The sequence below is a fragment of the Marmota monax genome, unplaced genomic scaffold (genome assembly GCF_021218885.2).
Source record: "Marmota monax isolate L192 unplaced genomic scaffold, Marmota_monax_Labrador192_F-V1.1 WCK01_AAM20220418_F8-fsc00034, whole genome shotgun sequence".
Lineage (NCBI taxonomy): Eukaryota > Metazoa > Chordata > Mammalia > Rodentia > Sciuridae > Marmota > Marmota monax.
The window spans coordinates 11,530,277-11,547,102 of record NW_026693934.1 but is presented as its reverse complement, the minus strand read 5'-3'; the positions used below and the strand labels follow the sequence as shown (position 1 = coordinate 11,547,102).

At 33.8% G+C, this 16,826-nt stretch overlaps 1 protein-coding gene across 1 annotated transcript in view; it reads right to left on the bottom strand.

Annotated features, from left to right (window-relative positions):
* Window positions 1-969: 969 nt before the first annotated feature.
* The window catches only part of Map3k2 (mitogen-activated protein kinase kinase kinase 2), a 75,045-nt gene continuing 59,188 nt past the window's right edge, over window positions 970-16,826 (bottom strand). Inside the window, exons 15-17 of the mRNA XM_046463728.2 lie at window positions 13,033-13,162; window positions 11,145-11,322; window positions 970-10,020 (exon numbers count right to left, since the gene is read on the bottom strand). Coding sequence (XP_046319684.1) covers window positions 9,795-10,020; window positions 11,145-11,322; window positions 13,033-13,162 — 534 coding nt within the window. The 3' untranslated portion in view covers window positions 970-9,794. The remainder of the gene's footprint in view (window positions 10,021-11,144; window positions 11,323-13,032; window positions 13,163-16,826) is intronic.

Sequence of the window (16,826 nt, the reverse complement as noted above, 5' to 3'; positions counted from 1 at the left end):
AGAACCCGGCTGGCAAGCAGGCCTGGTGGGCAGTCCATCAGTTTACATACCTAATGAAGCACTGCCCTTCATCCTGATTCGAAACTCAGGGCACAATTAGGGGTACAATCAATGATAGGTAACAGGAAAGGACTATAATTAAAATGGCTACAAATTTGATCCAATTAAGGCTGAATAGTATTTTCTGAAAATGGACCACCAGGCTTTTTATTTCTCACAGACACTAGGAGTCATTTCTCTGAAAAATCATGACTAATACAGATTTTGGTTCAGGGAAATAGGGTGCTGCCATTACCAATATCTAAAAATGTGGACATGATTTGGAATTGGGTAATGGGTAGAAGTTGTAATTTTTTTTTTTTTTCCCCAGTACTGGGGATTGAACTTAGGGCCTCTTGCTTGCTAGGCAAGTCTCTATCACTGATCTATATCCCAAGGCTGAAAGAATTTTGAGGTGTATGATAGGAAAACTTCAGTTGTCTTGAAGAGATTGGTAGTAGAAATATGGATTGCCCCAACCCCTTGCCCCTAGCAACTGGGATTACAGGTGTGTGTGCCACTGCACACAGCCAATTTTAGGTTTTTATAGGCATACCTTACCGCATTCATAATGATTTCCACAGGATTCATTCCTAGACATTAAAATTGCTAGGTTAGAGAGGACTCCTCTGAGGCTTGGGCTTGCATGCTATATGAAGGTATTAATTTAAACAATCTTTATGAGAGACCAATCTTCTTCCTTAGTAGGTAAGATAGTAGGCTTTGTGCTTTATTGCTTGTTTTGCTTTTTTTTTTTTTTAACTGGGAATTGAACCTGGGGCACTTTACCACGGAGCTACATCTTCAGTGCTTTTTTAAAAATTTGAGATAGAACTTTACTGAGTTGCTCTCTCCTAGAGAGTCATCAACTCAAGCAAGAAGCTACATTTGCAAACACACTGTGTCCAAGAAGACATCAGAACAAAACAATCACAGTGGAAATAAATATCAGCTTTATTAACACTCAAAGTGCCATTCATTTATATTCATTCCATAGTCCAGAAGGCTACTTAGAGTAAGCCTTTGCACCACAATCTTTCAAAAAAAAAAAAAAAACTAATATGTAAGAAAAAGCAATTTTCATTGTGCTAATAATTGCAAGCCTTCATGCATGATATATCTAAACAGAGATGTGTGCCAACAATATACAAATTTCCATATAAACAAAGTCATTGATAACTAACAAAATATAAACATGGTTTCTTTTATATTAGATTTTAAAAAAAGCTATTTACCAGCAAGAAAAAAATAAGAACATAGAAATTATAAAACTCAAAAATTTTATACATTTTTACAAGCACAATTTTGAATGAACATAAACTCAAAATGTGCATGAAATGTGGCACATACCACACTATAATCTGGCTTCTGGGAGGTTCTAATCACACCGGTTCCTTTTAACATAGTAATCTTAGTGACATTCAGCCTCAACATTGGACTTTATTCCTAACACTAGTAATTTTACATGGTACTGCATATTAAAACAAGATTTTCTTCAAATACAGTAACATTGTCAGATCGGAAACCTAATTTCCAATTCTTTTTCTGCCAGTTACTTAAAACACAGTACAGTATAAAGACACAATAATATATGTTTGGACATTTCTAAACCAATTTTTAATCAGTCACAGAGAATCACAATATACCATTGTATTGTTTTATAAAACCAGTCTGACCTTGCCCGTTAGGGGAAAAACTAAAAGGTTGTAATCTTTTAGGGGTATAATAAAGAAAATATTTAAAAAACAACAGTAGGACAGGCCCACAGCAACTGGAGATATAAAAATCTTGACATCTTTTCAAAACAATTTCATTTCTCACATTTTTTTCATAGCTTTGAGAATTCAAAGGCCATGTTAGTGGACAGTGTGTTTTGCTACTGCTTAAAGCCTGTCTTTCTCTTAATTTGCATTTCACAGAATTGTCAAAAGAATTCAATGCCTTTCCTTGCAATAATATTTTAATTGAGCTCTAAGTACAACTTGTCTCCAATTCTGGAAATACAAATACATCTTAAATGGTTAAAAACAAAATTAAAAAAATATTTTGATCAGCCAGCTGAAAATATATTCATATAGTAAATAAATCTCTCAGAAAGCTTTTATATATATTTAATTATCCTAACTAAATAGTACCCTTATAAAACAAGTTCATAAAAATGTAGAAATGAAATGAAAATAAGAATTTACTGGGATATATATACATGTGCCTACAAACAGAAAAAGACATTTCCACACATACACACATCCCGATACAGAGTTACAAAGCATACTTACAACTTAGTAATGGATTTTAGAATACAGTTATAAAATTAGAAAGTAAACTGGAACTCCTGAGTTCTTAAGACAAAGATAGAACCATAGATAAGTTTTAGAAGTAAGACAGACATAGCAGTGCAGTAACTGATGGCTACATCTTGAGAGAAGTTGAAACAGACACAGACAGTAGTTTAATGCACCCATTCATGACGCTCATACACTCAACAATTATTGGTCAGAGTAGTAAATCAGTGTACAAATGAAACATTTCCAAAAATGTGCAAAAAAGTCAACCTTAATAGGAAACAAAAACCTCTGTATATAATTATAAACTGCCCAGCATTCAAATGAGATTAAAAACATTTACTGAGAAAAACCAATATGTTAAATATAGAGATTTAATGGCTACTTTTAAAAATGTACATTAAGTCAAAGGGTCAATTTACAAATTGATAATCATAGTCTGCAACAATTAAAAGTTTATTTTTAAATTTATCCAAGTTTACTTTTATTTACAATGAATAAAAAGAATCATGTGAAATGTAAGAGATGTCAGACATTAAAAGTATTTTTGGTATTAACTTTTTTATAATATTTCAGGATGCAGGGTAGCAAATTTAAAAACCAACAGTGATAGAAAAAATGTAAACCTTTTGCTAAATAAGATTGTATTAAAACAATAGCTTGTGTTTAAAGAAATATTCTTATCCCTATACACTATACTTTTAATTGAAAAGAGTGTTTTAAGGGTTTTGCCCCCTTTTCTTTTGCCCATAAGCCTTTCAGCTCAAATGTTTTCACTAGTCTTCTCCTTATAACCAGGTGGAAAAAAAATTTCTTTGGAAAAATGAGAACATGTCAAATTCATTCTGGAGTCTAAGCATCTAACAGAGTTTAAGATATAATTGTGTTACTTATCTCTCCCCTTTAAGTAATGCTAATGCTAAAATTATAATTACATAATTTTTAAAAAGAAGTTTTAAAAATATATAAATAAGTGAACACAAAAGTGCTTTTCAGGATAGTCATAAACTTTTCTCAACTGGCGTTAAGAGATTTAGATTATTTGGGGACAAATTCTGCACATATACTAAAAAGTAGACATCTCCTTATGTTCCAAAATGTCTATGGCACAAAGCAGACATCAGTCATAACCTATTTTTCTTCACAGCTTTGCTGAAATGCCCCGCAAGTCAAATACAAGCTCATAAATGTTAAGACACTAGAAGAAGATACGCCACCACCCTGAGGCACTGGACGTCAATATGTATCTACATGCATCTGTGCTCAAGTGACATTAGTAAGATTGGCACGTGTACAAGCTTCATTTTGTAATGACTACCTAACTCCTTAATAGTTGAAATAAATTCTGTACCTCTAAATGCAAACACTGAGCACCTGTCCTTTTCCTTGAATGATAGACCAGTATACAAATTATACTAGTACCTGCTTTATTATTTTTATTCTAGTAGCTTACAGTGGGCAGATATAACAGTGCGAATCATTTTGGCTATGTGTGCAGGGAATATAAAAGCTTTGGTTTAAAGTAATTCTAAAAATACAGATTGTGATGCAAATACGAAGTCATCAGGCAGAGGGAATAACAGTATTCATGATTTAATGCCTTTGTTGTTATTAACAACAATATGACTGTCAATTAAAATGCACAATTATGAAAAAACCCAAAGAATTATGTAAGAGACTGTGTACGAAACAGACACAATTTACTCTTTCATTTACTATGACTCCTCCCTCACCTTCCTGAAACTCAGCCTTGACTACTGTCACTTCCACTGAGAAAAAAAAAAAAAAAAAATCTCTAAGCTCCTGAGAGCGCTCTACAGCTCTGAAAGGTGAGGATGGAGAAAGATGGATGGCCCTGATCCTTCCCATACCTATTAGGGCATGTTGCTCAGACCATGGCAGAAGTCAAAGCAAAGTTAAAAGAAACGATGAAGGAGGAACAGTGGATTCACAGCATGCCTTCCCTAGCCAACCAATAAGAGGTATAAGAGAATTTCCTTTTGAATACTTGGTAAGCTAAGGAAGCTGGTTTAGATAATGTCTGGCAGAAATTCTATCCAAAAGAATTCATGAAGAACTATGTTAAGATCAATTACTTCCTATTTAAGAAGTATACATAAGCTCATTTTTACACACACACATACACACACACACAAATTGAATTTTAGTCTATTTTTAGCAACCAAAAGTTTGGCAATTTACAATAAATACCTTTATTAAAAATCACTTATATTAGCTACTTATGAAAAATGTACTGGAGTTCCTACTTGAGGATGATTACTGTCATCCATCATCAGTAGGTCTTAACATTTTTTGAGTTGTTCTTCCAAGAATAAAGACTGATCTAATCGAACATTCATATCTTTGCTTCCTTCCCACCCTTGCTCCAATTCCAACCATATGCACGCCCACGCCCGCGCCCGCGTGCACACACATGCACTCTCAATTCTCTCTTCACAGAAAAGCTAGAATATTAGTAAAAATGTTAGTTTAAAACTAAGGATTAGAATTCACTACCCCTGTATTTCCTGCTCAATGCCCTAAGTCTCATTGCCTCAACATTTTAAAACTATTTAAATGATCTCTTTAGGGCAAAAAACAACCACTCTAGCTCAGCTATGAAAAATCACAACTAAACCATAGTATAAAGAACTTGGACGATGTCAATGTGATTAAAAATCAAGTAGTCAACTCAGAAAACAATTTGCTATCTTTCTTTAGAATGAGAATCCATCTTACTATGTTTATTTTAGGAATTCATGTCTAGTGGAGACTGCAATGTGTCTATCACAAATGCTAATGTTTCTTCTCTCCTAACATTAAAAAAAAAAAAAAAAGAGGTAGAAAAAGATAGGAGGAGGAAGCAGGCATTAAGAAACATTTAAGGGCCAATATACAGTTTAAGGCCAAATGAATTCATGAAGCCTATTGATTTTGGAAAAACATCTTCATTTTGGTGGGTAACTTGAATTAGTAAAATAAAAAAATTAAGGCATACAGAGAAAAAGGCACTACTAAAAATTAACAACTGCTTTACATTAACTGTTAAACAATTTTAAAATTCAAATAAATATGCACATTACAATAAAAACAAATGCTAAGCTTAAAGATAAAATAATATGGTCTGGAGAAATTGTCAAGCATAAATAACAATGTTGACAGAGTTAATTTTCTATCAAATGTTTTCGGTATTTTCACAATTTAGACAAAAAGAAAATATTTTTTTTCTTTCAAAGAAACTGCTGGGTATAAAAACATCGTATTATGGAATAAATGTTCCCCTCCCTGGAACAATTTGAGTAAAGGTTGTGTTTTGTAGTAACAGAGGGTCCTGAGAAAGAGGCTGTCTGGCCTAGAGGGGAGGACTCCAATTTGGGGACACTTTTACTTTAATTCCTCCTTAATGACATTTTATAAACATTTTAGTTTATAACAGCCAAATAAGATTAGCCCAAATTGCTTTCCCCTTACCTTCATTAAAAAAAAAACAAAAACATAACATTTTAAAACATCACTGCTGAACTTTCAAGAGTTAGGGTATGGCATGAAGTAGATTAAATATCTGTTGTCCATGTTCTTGCTAGACTGTGACCTAGGATGTAATTCAGTGCCTGACAAAGTAAGTCACAGTTACTAAATAAATAAATGAAAAAAGAAATTCACCCTATTTTAAAGAAAATGGATAGATTTGTATATTTGATTGACATCATGTGGTTTTATATAAAACTATTGGCTCCTAGACCCCCAGACAATATTGTTGGCAGAGAATTCTGCCATGGGCCAAGGAGTTTGCAGGTAGCTTGGTCACCTTGTTAAACCACACAGGTTTAATTTTATTTCCTTAGTGATTTCATATACCTTATAAACAACTCCATCTCAGATAAACCACAGATCAGACCTAACCTATTTCAGAGTTGTTGTAGCAAAAAGCTGTAAAGAAATATTTTCATTCTTTTCATGTAATTCCTACTGGGAACAGAGTAAAGACCCTTAAATGAAAGCCAATTCGATTTATTCTGAAATCAAAGTTCGAATTTCCTTTTGTAGTTCAGCATGTGCATACTCAATTTCTTACATATATTAAGGGTGTGCCTTTTAAAACTTTAAGGCAGTATAGTCTTAGTCATTTTTAAAGTAAAAAACATGCTTTTGTAAACAAGGAAAAGTGCTAGGATTTTTCAAGACACTCATTCTGAAATTTTCAGTCTGTGTATCTTTAAATATATTTTAAAGAATTAGCAATCCATCGAAATTTCCACTAGTCATTATGATATTTTTCAACTCTTTAAATTCAATATACTTTACAATGTAAATGATCTTATATTTGGTCCAAGCCTAAGTCATGCCACTTTGAATCTCTCAAGGCCTAAGTATAAAGGTATTTCCTGAAAAGCACATATAAGACTGCTAGTAAATCTTCTCCAGCACCAAAAAGTCTGCCACTGTCAAAGCAGAATGCATTTTAAAGGCACAAAGTCAGCAGTCTGGCCATTTTCCAGCCTCAGCAAAGAAAAACTAGAAGAAGAATCAGTTGTGCATTTAAAAAACAAAATACATTTATAGTCATCTTAAAAAGTTCAAATTTCATTTGTTGACCCATACCAACATTAGAAAGAAGAAAAAACAGAGTGTAATATTTAATTTCCCCTGATAAATGTGTTTCCTTCCAATTTTTTAAAAAATTTACCTTGGTCTTCCATGTCCCCACCCCCATGTCAAGCTCTTTTTGTTCTAGTAGTTTTTATGTATATTAACTTTTATTTGGTTTTTGGTACCTTCACAACTTGTTTGGAGTAAATTCACATCATATTCTATATAATAACTCTGTAAACTATTAGTCTATTTTTAAGTCTTTACATAAAAGAATAGTACTGTCCCATAGCTGATAATTTTTTCTCTTTTAAAATATAAAGCAATGGTCTTCTGCAGCAGTGTTAAGGTAGTAGTTTCCTTTCGGTGCCTTCATTTTCTATAGCATTTAAAAAAGAAAATGGAGACTGAAAAAAGCAAACAATTTTGCTTTGCATTCCATAATCTTCCCAGATTTCTTTCTTGAGAGTATTTGCCTCATATTCTGTACTGCTGGTTACCCTGACAGACCAAAAATGAGCCAAAGCGGAATCACAGGAGACAAAGAAACAAAGAAAAGTCCACTGGTCCAGATAGCATGATCTTGCTCAAGTAGAAAAAATACCCTCATTCATAAAAAATAAAGAGATTATAATAGATCCACATACTTGGGGATTATGTTTCTAGCTCAAAGATTAGGTAGTGGATTCATCAAAGCAGGAGGCACCTGATTTTTGTTCTTTGCAAGCTGCTTCCTTTGATTTTTCAGAATATGGGAGAAGCGTCAACAACTAATTTTGTGCTTTGACTTCTCAGACTAGCAGATGGAATTTCAAATATTCCTTTCTACAGGAAATGCCAGGTGAGACCTTGATATGGTAAACCAAGACCTATACAATTTTGAAACAAAGTACTTTTGAGCCCCTAAATGAGCATACTTTGTGGCAGAAAATAAGAATACCTTAGTCCCTTATGAATTCTATGAAAGGCATCACATTTAGGGCCTCCTGGAAGACTATTATTTTCTAGATCTTTAAAAATAAAGTACTTCACACTTGCTTTGATAGGCTGAAAAAAATTACAAGTAGCCAAATTATTGACATCCTCATCTTTTTAATTAGCATAATTCCATTAGAGATGGTGGAATCTTTCCCAGCTGTCTCTTTTCATTTTATGTCCCTTCTCTTAGTGGATACCCTATTCTAGAAATGCCTTACAGCATTTTAACCTTCCTGTTTACAGTAAACATTTTGTTTGATATGGTTTTCTCTGCCCATGATTATGAATTGACTTTTAAGTAAAGAATACACACCGATGCTGAGCTCACTGATGCTAGTGACAATGCACATACCTCTTAGATATTCATATCTTCTAATCAAAACACACTGTTTCTAAAATGGAAGAATTACTGATTTGGATGTAAGAGTCTGCTGGTAAAGAAGCGATTGCTACTTGCTGAGATCATTCACCCTGGGCTTAAGGCAGTGGTATCTGCTCTTATAAAACCCTCATTTTGCAATACATTAAAACTTTTTCTTTGAAATTTGCTTTTTTTTTTTTTTTTTGGTAATTACTACTTTGTAAATTGCTGTTTTCAGTTTATAGTTGGGACTGGCCTTTCCTCTGGGGTTTCTTAACTTCAGTATTTTTGACATTTGGGGCAGGATAATTCTTTTGGGGGGAACTGGCCTCCACCCACTAGATGCCAGAAGTATCTTCCCATTTGTGACAAACAAAACGTCTCCAGGCATTGCTAAACCCAAGTGAAATGTCCCTGTGCCACCAATGACAATCTCACTATTTTACGTGGCGTCTTAATTTTCTGAGGTGCTTCAGTATTCTGTGATCCCAAGAAAAGAATTTCTTCTCATTATATTAGCTTTACACATGGATACTCCAGGCTTCACCCTTAGTTTCTAAAGACTGTTAGCTATGGGAAATCAGGAGCTAGATAGGAAGACAGAATATATGATTTTTATTTTTTCTCAATTTCCTTAATTTTGGGACTTCCCCCCTCAAATAAAGCACATAGTTTAAAATACGCTAAACAACACTCAATTCATTTTTTCATTATTTCTGCTTACTAGCAAATGTGGTCTCTTCTTTGCTCACACATTTAATGAGAGCAATCTCTTTTTGTCTCTTATATTTACTCATTGACTTCCCATATCTGCTTTAAAACAAAACAGTATTTTTTTTTTTTTTAAAGCAGAACACTATCCCTCAAGGTTTACAGATTCCAGTAACATGGATCTATTATAGTGTATTTGCTTACTATACTGGTTAGAATTACAAATAAACATACCTCTTAGATATTCATATCTTCTATCAAGATTCCTACTGAGCAAAAAGCTTGGTAGACAGAGGTTATGATCTAAAGAATACAGATATAAGAAAAAATCTATATTCTTTGAGTACCTACCCTAAACTCAAGTTTAGGGCTCAACCCCACAAATGAGGAACTACTTTAAATACTATCACTAAAAACTACAAATTGTACATCATTTTCTCCTTGTCTTTCACGTCTCCCCAACACTATCAATATGTCAGCGATACAGGGAAAGACTCTACAATCTTTCGGTATTCCAAATGATTTGTTTGTACTAAAAAGATTTACTATGTACTAAAGTGCTTTATCTCTCTGAACCACATCAGTACATTATTTAAAAAAAAAAAAAGTAGTTGTTTCAAGTTCTTGTAAGGGAAAAAAGACTAAATATAAAAAATTTAGGTTACTATTATTATTATTAAACAAATTTAACCAAGAATCAAGAGAAATACTTTCCCTCTTGTCTTTTTTCTTCCCCATCTCTCTTTTTTTTATAAAAAAAGAAAAGTGCAGTCAGAGAGAAGGTGAACGATCAGATGGGAGCTGGGTGGAGGCACAGGAGAGGTTACCAGCTGCTAGTGATAATGTACAAACATGTGCCTTAAGAGTTCATCAGCTGAAGGTCTCAGTTTGGCCTCTACAAAAATCCGTTTGAGGAAGTCTCGGGTATAGTCTGAAACATGAGGTGGCAGCTTTGGGTTTGTTGGCTGAGTGGCAATCTTAAAGATGGCAGCCATTGCTTCAAATTCAGCCCAAGGAGGTTTTTCAGTCAGCATTTCTACCACAGTACATGCTACACTCCTAAAAAGAAATAAACAGAAATACATAATTTGAGCAATAACATCAGGAAAGAAAGCAGGCAAACCAGAAAATGACAAACAGGAATAAGTTCACACACATTTAAACATGACTTGATTCAAGTTTCATTAAAACACTTTTAATTACATAAAACCGTAAAATAAACATAAAAATCAAAAGCATACCACAATTTAATTACTATCATGCCATCTATGAGACGAGGCAAAGAACATTATTGATTTTATAATTTTTGCTTTATAATCTGCCTAATCTTAAAGATAAATTTTTTGTCTTCTTTTTATAAAGAATATAAGTATTAGAATTTTTTTGCTAGAGTTTTTAGGCTGGGCATAGTGGTATATGCCTGTAATCCCAGCAGCTTAGGAGGCTGAGGCAGGAGGATGGCAAATTCAAAGCCTGCCTCAACAACTTAGGAAGGCCCTAAATAAATCAGCAAGACCCTGTCTCTAAATAAAATATTAAAAGGGGGGAGGGGGACGGGCAACGTTGGGAATGTGGCTCAAAAATCCCTGGTACCCAAAAAAGAAAAGAAATTGTTTGCCTTGGGGTACTTACAATAAACATCAATGAAAGTTTTTTCTGTGTGGGAAGTAGGAAATGGCCATTTTGTGTTTTATAAATTATTAAGCAATTAAAGATCAAGTGAATATTAAGAACATTGATAATAATTAATTACTTTTAAACTTCTTCAGGGTAATGATACCTATCTAATGCTGAACTTTGCTTAAGACAAATCCTTCCTCAGAAGGGAATATAGGGGGCTGGAGTTGTGGCTCAGCTAGCGGTAGAGTGCTTGCCTAGCATGTGCGAGGCCCTGGATTCGATCCTCAGAACCACATAAAAATAAATCAATAAAATAAAAATGTGGTGTCCAACTATAACTAAAAAATAAATATTTTTTAAAAAAGAAGGGAATACAGGTTCCAGGACTCTAACTATTTAGTTAAGTATAGTCTCAATGAGACACAGTTAAAATGATGTTAATCCTTCCAATTCATACAGCATAGTTCAAAAGATAAATAATTTAAATCTGGCTCAGTATTTTCAATTCTGAGTGAAAATACACATAAGGTAAGTTTTCAGGCAAATCTCACATCAAAACCTACCAGATATCTGCTTTTCTGCCATAGCCTTCTCCACTGATGACTTCAGGGCTCATCCAGTATGGTGTACCTGTGACAGACTTCATTCCTGTTCCAGAGAGACAGATGGTCTGAAGCCGTTTGCTGGCCCCAAAATCACCTAGTTTGACATTGCCTGTTGAATCTCGCAGTATATTTGCGCCTAAAAATAAGAGAGAACCTCACTTCATTAATTGTACTAGCATTCTTGAATATAGTAAAAAGAACAATGGCAGAGAAGTACTTAGTGGATTTTTTCAATCTATCCAAATTGCTGCTTTTCATCTTCTGAGGTGATGATGAACTGGCATACTACCAGTTACACAGTTGGTGCTAATTAAGGATTTGCTGGGTGAACACTGAATTTTTAATCAACTGTGTTATGCTTCAGAACCTAAGAAGGTTCTCCCACTCAAAAGAACTGTGGCAGAGTGGCGGGGGTGGAGGGTGAACAAGAAGAGAAGGAGTAGGGAGAGGCTAAAGAGTGAAGCTCAGTGAAGTACCAGGAAAGCACTAGGAGGCTCTTGGCCCCTGTTTCTCTGTCATAAAGGAAGAAGAGCATGGTTGAAAATGATTTTCCCAAGAAGTCAGTTTCTCCTCAGGAACTTACTGAGGGTACTTTATAGTCACAAACTTCTAGCACTTTCATCCATTATTTAAATATTAGTTACCTGTATTTTAAAGTTTTTTTTTTTTTTTAATTTTTTAGTTGTAGTTGGACACAATACCTTTATTTCACTTATATATTTCTATGTGGTGCTGAGAATGGAACCCAGGGTCTTGCATTGCGAGGCAAGCACTCTACTACTGAGCCACAACCCTAGCCCTAAAGTTTTTCTTAATATTGGGTTTTTGCCTTAATTTTACTTTTCCATTTCTATGATCATCTTGACATTTCTAAGAAGCACTGATAGAGATTTTTGTAGAATGTCCCTCAATTTGTCTCATGTTCTTCTCATGATTAGACTGGGGTTTATGAGTTCTGTGGAAGAAGACCAGAGGTAAAGTACTAACTGAAGCCCTAGCAAGCTATTACAGGCGCATATTGTCAACATCACTGTTGATGTTACCTTTGACACTGCCTGGCTGGAGGCAGTATTTGTTGCCTTCTCCAGTGTAAGGTCACTTCCTCTATTCTATACTGTATGTACATATTCTGGTTTTTGTTTTGGCAATGGTGCTTAACCACTGAGTCACATCTCCAGTCCTTTTTTAAATTTTGAGACAAGATTTCACTAAGTTGCTTAGAGCATCGCTAAGTTGCTGAGGCCAGCTTTGAACCTGTGATCCTCCTGCCTCAGCCTCCTGAGCCACTAGGATTAGAGATGTGTCGCCACCACACCCAGCTCCACATTATAGTCATCTTTAAAAAATTCATTTGTGCAGTTCACAAAGAGAAGAGAATTGCGCTCCAGGAATTCGATAAAATAATTCCTAAATTGGAATTATTCTGTAGGGAGAACTGTCCCATGTTCCCCATTGTTACGGTTTGGATGTGAGCTGTCCCCTAAAAGTTCATGTGTGAGACAATGCAAGAAGGTTCAGAAGAGAAATGATTGGGTTGTAAGAGTTTTAACCTAGTCAGTGAATTGATCCCCTGATACGGATTAACTGAGACATGGTGCCACTTATGTGATTTTGATCTTTATTGATTCTATGAATCCCCACTGTGGAGCTACTCATTTGTAGAGACCTGAATATCAGGACTGTTTTAAGGATATTGACAGTCTGTGAGAAAAGCAGGAGAACTGTTTCCCTGTGGTATTTTAGAGGCAGATACATTAATTTAAATGTTAAGTATCTTCAACATATCAATTATTTCATTCAGATTCAACAAGAATTATGCACTTAAGGTAAAAAACACATTGCTTACCTTTGATATCTCTATGGACAATCATATTACTGTGCAAATAATGGACACCCTCCAGAATCTGACGGGTATATTTCCTAGTCACATTCTCAGTAAGAGCTCCATATGCTTTTAATTGGTCCTTAATTGAGCCCTAGGATAAAAGAAAACAACAACAAAACTATGGTACGGTTTGAAATGAAAATTGCTATTAAATCTTTGTTTTTAAGAGAGTCCTAGAGTTCATGACTGGGAAGCTATAGTTGGAGAGGGCAGGAATTGTTAGTAAAGACATAATATGCCATACAATTTAACATAAAAGTCACCTACATTCCCCAACTTTAACTGTGGAAGAGTATATGCCATAGCTGAGAGAAGCTATTAAAACTATGTTTTAACTGATGCCCTCATTTCTGTGACTATGTTGGTTTTAACAACCTCCTATTCTTTGCAACTTGGTTTTTAAAGGTTCTCCAGTACATCCATCTTGCACTTTTTTTTTTTTGCCTTGAGTATACTTTTGTTTTTCTTATTTGCTCATCTATGTTCTACTTGAATATTATTTATTCATTTTTTGTTCTTATTCTGTTTTTTAAAAAGTGTTTTATATTTGCTAACTTATTACTCAGGAGAAAGAAAGAGTATGATTAGAAATCAGAACCAATTAAATTTCTAGTTCTTACTATATATACTCAACACTCTAGTTCAAAACGTAACAGAGTATATAAAAGGGGAATATCAAACTTTTTATGTGTTTTTATAGGCCCAGGATGAGGTGTCTTTCTCCGAGTATGCTGAATCAGCCTGAGGTGAGACACAGGCATTTGAATTTTGAAAAAGCTTTCCAAGTGATTCCAATGTATACATTATGGTTACTTATCAAGACTTTTAATAAATAAAAATAAATGCTTTACAAGGGAAATTTTTTTAAAAAATAAGAAAATATGTCCTGATGTTCCTGTTTTTCCTTTAATTTTAGAAAATTATATACTCTGCCATACAAAATAGATCCTTGGATTTTACAGATTTAGTCATGTGGTGTTTCCATTCCTCATGAGTGATTCCTGCAGAGATGACAGTATGAAATTCTGCAGACTCAAACTCCAAACACACATGTGAAATGTTTGCCATTCATACCTGCAATCCACTGTGGCCCATTTGTTCACAGTTGATTTACTATGTATCCACTTGTAGTGACACACAGTATTCTGTATTTATCTCAACTACAACTAAACACTCTAGACAACAGGTAGAAAAATACTTATAGGGTTATGGAGATATGATCCTCTGGGCAGCTGGACCAGTGGTCTATGGCTGCTAACAGCTCCATTAATGTTGTCTGTTTACACCTGTGTACTATAAAAAATTAACTTCTGCAGCATGTACAACTGGAACAGATTGAGAAGAACTGTACCAGCTAAAAACCTGTGTGTGTGTGTGTAGAAGAGGGAAAGGGAGTCGGGAGGGGAGGGTTGAGGAGAGGAAGGAGTGTGGAAAGAGAAGAGAAGCCAAAAGCTAGTTTAGGTATCTAAAAAATTTTTATGTAAAAAAGTTATGGTCCCAAGTATGAATACAGTTCTATACAAACTAAGGAATGGAAAGCTAAATTTGGGAAAACTGAAGAATGGAATGACAATTTTGACATTGTGATTCTAGGTTACAAAGGAGCCCATCATATTAAATTTAATGAGAGAAATATAGCATTTCACACACTTGGGAATTCAAGAAAGTATAGGAAATATATATAAATTCAGTTATTACCATAGTCTTGCTATATTATATGTTACATGTTTAATTCACTTAGACTATCAATAAGCTATCATTAATTTAGTAACATGCTTTTCAAATTCAAGGAATGACAACCTATGCTTTGATGGAGATAGCTGCCCTTACAAAACCAAGTGTAGCTAATGAGAAACAAGATCACTCAGCTCTCCCTTCCTGAATAGTCCTAGTTTTAGTCTTAAGGTTATACGATGATTGTCAAAATGAACCCAACTACTATGTACAACTATAATACTCTGATATATATATATAAAATAAGAAAAGATTGTGAAGGAAAAAAAATAAAGGGAAATTATATTCAATTTGAAAAATAAAAAGTTTTGAAATATTATAATATTCAATTTAAGAAATCTTTCTAAATGCATAACTATTACTTCTCATATACCAATTCAACTTAATATTTAAACAATAAGTACTTAAAATGGGTTTCATTATTTTCATTATATTCTCACAATTCAATGAAAGGAAGTTTACATTCTCAAAAAGATAATTATATAATAAATGTATAAAGATTATATATCTATACTTGTGATGTTAAATCAGTTTTAACCATTTTAATTAATCTTACTTTCAATGATGAGTTTCTATTCATATTTATTCATAATTATTTTCTATTTAACATAAATATTTATTGCACAGACAGTAAAAGAAATGTGAATAAGAAAAATCTACCATAATCACATTTTTCTAAGTTTCTTCTTTGTTCAAACAGACACATTTAAAATACTGTAATCATTATTTAAAAAGTATTTTATATTATTTTCCTCCCTTTTATTAAAATATTTCCTCAAACTTCATGATAATGATTTTCATAATTTTAACTTTTAGCATACGTTCTCAAAAGAATGTCATCGTAATTTATTTCCACTGTGGTCACTAAAACCTCCCCTTTTTTCCCACTATCAAATAATACTAAAATACATATACAGAGCTTTCCCCTTCTTTCAGATTACTACTGAAGAAAAATTTCCATGAGATTATCATGCCTTCTATATATATATATATATATTTTGAGAGAGAGAGAGAGAGAGAAAGAGAGAGAGAATTTTTTAATATTTATTTTTCAGTTTTCGATGGACACGACATCTTTATTTTATTTTTATGTGGTGCTCAGGATCGAACCCAGCACCCCGCACATGACAGGCTCAAGTGTTCTACCACTTGAGCCACATCCCCAGTCCTGTCTTCAATATTTTTATTGCTTTTAATATAACCCTCAATTTGCTTTTCAAAGAGGGTGTGTGTGTTTTTGCCTTAGACTTCTAGACTCAAGCAATCCTTCTGCCTTTTGAATAACTGACATGAGCACAGCTACCAAGGAAGATTTATTATACTTGCTAGGTAAGCATTCTACCACTGAGTCACATTCCCAGAACCCAAAGAGGACTTTTTAAAGTCCACTTGCACTGGAAATAAAATCTTTAAAAACAGAAATAGTAAAGATAACCACTGAGTAGCAATAGTGTCACTAGGAACAATTAGTTATTCATTATGATAAGAAAAAAGTCTATTGTTGCTCATGTTACACTAAGGTTGGTTAAGAATATTACTATCAGGTATTGATCCACACACAGTTTTACTGATCCATAAGCTCACACTGCAACCTATACCTGCTACATACAATTTTAATCAGCTACCTCCATAAAAACCTATAAGTCAAACTCCTTTTTCTGGCATATGCCACCCACTAAAATTTTAGACTATACATATTTTTAAATGAATATATCAACCACCATTCTGAAAATCATATATTAAAATGTCCTCTATAGATACAAATAATAACAATCTGTGACAAAAGGTCACAAATATCATTTTATAATTCCCATTGAAATTATTGACTTTAGGATGCCTGTGAATCAGTGTTAAAAACAAGTGTGGGGCTGGGGTGTAACTCTAACTTAGCAGTAGAGTACATGCTTCAGCATGAACAAGGCCCTGGGTTTAATCTCCAGAATTAAAAAAAAAAAAAAAAAAAAAAAATTAGGGAAAAGTTTGGAAAGAAACTGAACATTCATATGTGCCACTGGTTTGCA